Source organism: Dendrobium catenatum, unplaced genomic scaffold, assembly GCF_001605985.2.
Source record: "Dendrobium catenatum unplaced genomic scaffold, ASM160598v2 fragScaff_scaffold_313, whole genome shotgun sequence".
Lineage (NCBI taxonomy): Eukaryota > Viridiplantae > Streptophyta > Magnoliopsida > Asparagales > Orchidaceae > Dendrobium > Dendrobium catenatum.
This window is the reverse complement of record NW_021318775.1, coordinates 144,721-149,313: the sequence shown is the minus strand read 5'-3', so window position 1 is coordinate 149,313 and position 4,593 is coordinate 144,721. Positions and strand designations below refer to the sequence as shown.

The window sequence follows — 4,593 nt, the reverse complement described above, 5'->3', positions numbered from 1 at the left end:
ACTCTTTTTTTCATAAATAAAAAAAACATAATCAAATACTCATCATAAAAATAAGGTCATAACATATAAAGCACAACACATATGATTACATGGTATACTCGACCAAATGAAGATAATTTATTACTTTAAGAAACTTTTTACATATTACATTGCAATTTAAGAAAAAGTAGCGCAAAGATACTCACAAACACGAAAAACCCTACAAATAAGGTTTGTCGCCGCCTCAGGCAATAGTAACCCTACAGATAGCTCAGGAGGAACCTCCCACCTTCACTGGGGTTCACCCTTAGAAAATCGTGGGTTACCATCATCTCACCCTTCAAACTGCAACATCCTTCCTGAGATAGATGTCCATATCTAAGGTAGTGCATTTTTGGGAGTTCCCTCCTTTTCTAACCACTCTTTGTAATTCAAAATCTTCTCCAAAATGCTGACTCACTCTACCACCATCTATAATGAGGTAATTCATTGGCCTGGGATGTGCCATCACCTGAGGCGCCAACGACAAAGAGAATAGTGGCTTCTCTAGTGCTGCCATTTCCTAAGTTGGGGCCTCCTCCACAATAGGCACCCCTTAATCGATAGCAACCTCCACAACCTACTCACCCTCTATTGCCTACTCAACCATAATTGAGGGCCTAGCCACCTAAACACTGGTTTTAGGAGGCAAACATGTGATCACTAATGGAGAGCCAACAATGAAGAATTCTCTATCTAAGATACTCAAGGGAAGAAGTAAGATTCTATTAAGGAGAGTTATCATCTTTGTGTACAAGCTATGCACACACTACTTTAATGCTAATGCCTTTAACTCACTCCACATATGTCCCAGAAACTTGCTCAAAGAGAGGCACATAATGGGTACGCTAGTGGAGAATGCTCAACCACCAGTCAAAATCCATTCCAAAGACTTCAAATAATTCATTTGGGGGAGCAGTCAACCTGGCTCCTATAGAGGTCGCCACGGCCTTCGTGGAGACCACCAACTTAGTGGATTGTTCCTTTGCTAGATGCACTAGAGGGACTCATCTTGTCAACCTCATAGCCAACGATTCATCCTCAAGACTAGAGAAGAGCATCATTCTCCCTAGACTAGCTGTATTTCCACCTCTAACTACAATCTCAAGGATGTCATGGTCGGTAAGGGCGTGACCGTCTTCACCACACCCAACTCCACCTTCAATCTCTCTTCATAGAAGAGGGAATTGGCCCAATGGATCCCTGCACAATTTGAGGGCTAGCATCAATAACTTTCTCTTTGCTAGTTGAAGAGGGACTTGCCCTTTTGTCATTTCTCTTGCCTTAAGAAATGTGAATTGATACATTCCACACTAGTTTGGTGCTAGAAATTGCTAGCTCAATAGAATCCATTTTATCATAATTGCAGGGCACTACAGTTCAACTAAAGTTTTCAAAAATGTTAAGAGCTCTAACATAGGACTTCTTTTTATAAGAGTCGATCATGAGTGACATTACATCACTATCATTAAAAGGAATCTACATGACAATCTACTACCCTCGACTCATAAACCTTTTTGTCTCTCACTCAAATGCTACCTAGGGCTCCAACAAAGGTAATCGACGACTTCAGAGTGCTCGCCAACCACAACCCACTCAACTTAACCCGCACTAACAAACTTGCCTACTCCTACTCACCCCTACATACTCGACATTCAAGAACCTAGCCCGAGACAAAGAAACAAAAGTGAGAGACATAATCATCCATTGAGTTAGCCAGGGTATGACACATTTGTGGGAGTATGTATCAAGTGTCATTAATCATTGTCCAATGCAACCTTTCCTATAGCTTTTGAACTATTATAAATAACGGGTGACATGTAACATTTTGATTCTTTTGCCATTTGTTATAAAGATTTGAGCTAGTAGACCATTTCCTACAGACTTCTTTTCTTTCTCACTATCTCTATCCCCTCCTCACTCAGATCGTACCCCCCAGAACTCACTTGCTATTAAGGTTGAGTAACACCCATTGGCAAACGTGGATCCAACAAACATGAAAATAAAATTCTTAAGTAGAAAATTTTAAAGGAGATATATGTGCGAATGATCATATATGAATCTCACAAAATAAGCTAGCATGTTTAAGCCCATAAAACGGGACTAAAAGTAGATAGATTGGAACACTTTATACAAAAATGACTTATGTAATAGATCTATCAGGATGAGTTTGTAAAAGCATAATAAAGTAATTGTACATTAGCTACAGCTGAATAGATAAATTATGCGCAGTAATATAACATTCCAGTTAAAAGTACAGCCAGATAAAGTATAAGGAAAAGGATATAGAGAGAAATAACTGCAAAGATTAAAGTACCTGGTATGGGTAAATTAGTGATTGACATGCTTGTAAGTATTACCACTAACCGGTAAGAACATCGCCATCATCCACGGAGAAAACAACCACCTCCAATTACGTGCATGATGCTATCAACGAGCTAATCTTGCATTCAGCAGCGTGGTAGACGAAGATACTGCTATTGCTACAGTAGACTACTGAAATAACGCTTTCCATATTGTTTTTTGAAATTCCATGATTACATAGCTCATTCATACGTGTCACAAACAAATATTCTCAATCAAAATACAAAACAATTACATATATGTCCTGTTACATTGATTTTTGAAATTCCATGATTACATAGCACACTCTTACGTGTTACAAACATGTTCTCAATTAAAATACAAAACAGTAACATATATGGCCCGCTTACAACAACAGATAAAAAAGGGGGAAAATACATTTACACCATATAAAAAGCTGATAAAAAGGAAAAGAGAAGGAGATATACAGAAACAAAACAATATACATCATCAAATATACAGCAAATAAACCAAAACACTGAGTATGTAAGCGAACAAATGAAACACAAAGAAACATCTAAATAAAAATGTTGAAAGACAAGATTGGGGGAACAATGTAAAATACCCACATAAGTATTTAGCTGACGAACAAAGCTCGAGAAATTGCCGTGCTTGAAATGCCGGGGAAGAACTACCCTCGAAAACTCAACTGGATCCCACACCACGAAGCTTTGACCAGCCGGGCTCCAGCAAACGAAGCGATCCAGTGACGGGTCGTTAACGATGTCGTACGTCTTCGAGAGGAATGGCGGAATCGGAGAGCTCTGCAGCGATTCCAGAGGCCTTGGTATGTCCACGACTACGCTCGCTTGCGGCAGTGATTTGCAGGAAGGAGACGGACATATGAGAGATTTGTTGGAGACACCTGGCAAGTACTGGAATTTGGGTTCCAGTTTCGTTGATGACGAAGCACCGGTGGCTCGAAATATCATCGGTTGAGAAGAAGAGGAAGGAGTCGCGCAGTCCGTGGTTCGCGAAATGCTTGGATAAAGGGTCTCGAACAATCCGAAAGTACTACAAACTGAGGAGGCATCGAAGGAGCGCGATGCAGGGGAAGGAGGAGAATGACCCGATGGTGAAGAGCAAGAAGGCACGGAGAGAGTTTGAACCGGAGCTGGCAGAACCGTCTGGCTAGGGTCCATGAACAGGTAGCTAGCCTATGTAAAGCACCAAGGGCACAGGGTAAACGAAAATATAGCAGAGCTTATTTGTTCAATTGAATCTTAGCTATATGTGAATGTGCCGCCCTATGGATTTATTTATAGGCAAACGCCACAAGGGTAAGAACAGCAGATAAACCGCCTTACTGTTGGTTGCCTATCGGCGAAGAAAGTTCAGATATTTATGGAGCTAGTAAAATATTCTAAGCTATAATATATATTATGACTTGAAAATAAAGATCTTAATTTAAAATATTATAAACTATTTTTTTTATTTTCAAATAATTAAAAATAATCATCTTGTCTTGGTATGTAGAAAAACCATTAAATTATAGTGTATTATTTATTTTATTATTATTATTATTAGTACTTCGGTTCCAGTGAGATCCACAAATCATTCAATAGAATTGGAGAGCATTAATTGATGTCCATAAAATAGTACAAAGTTGTTGAGTTAGGAATTTATTTTTATTAATTATGACCTTATCGTGAAATTTCAAAATTTATAAAATTACACAAATATTATTTATTTATAAAATTTAATTATAAATATAATTTAAAAGATTAAAGAAACATATCCTTAAAACATAATAAGTTCAACCATAACAAACATAAACGATATTGACATTACATTGAAAGAGTCTTTACATCGCGATCGTTACAAAGTTCTAATCACTTCAATGTTTCTTTATTACCATGTGCATGCGGGCTTGGAGTTGTGTTGGGTTGGGTAACAACCGAATTTTTTTTTATATCAATGTTGGAAGCATTCCCAATCTGATGCATCAAGAAACTCCTTCCTCTTTTTTCCTTGCAAATATATTAGATTATTATATGTATTAGCGAGAAATGCATCTGCTGCAGGGATGCCATCTTTTGTAGATAATACAATGTCTTATATTGCCTTTTGGGTTGTCCACAGTTACCTCAACTGATCAACCTTCTAGCCTTCTTATTTCAGCATGTCTTTCCTTCAGAATCTTCATTGGTGTTAGATGTCCTACCACTTCTGCAACCTTCCTCTACACATATTTTCAATCTTCCTCATCCA

The 4,593-nt window shown here is 38.2% G+C and overlaps 1 protein-coding gene across 1 annotated transcript; it reads right to left on the bottom strand.

Annotated features, from left to right (window-relative positions):
* Window positions 1-2,622: 2,622 nt before the first annotated feature.
* On the bottom strand, window positions 2,623-3,621 carry LOC110110095 (heat shock factor protein). The gene has a single exon (XM_020841404.2). The coding sequence runs from the start codon at window positions 3,522-3,524 to the stop codon at window positions 2,763-2,765; it is 762 nt and encodes a 253-aa protein (XP_020697063.1). The 5' UTR covers window positions 3,525-3,621; the 3' UTR covers window positions 2,623-2,762.
* Between the last annotated feature and the right edge of the window lie 972 nt (window positions 3,622-4,593).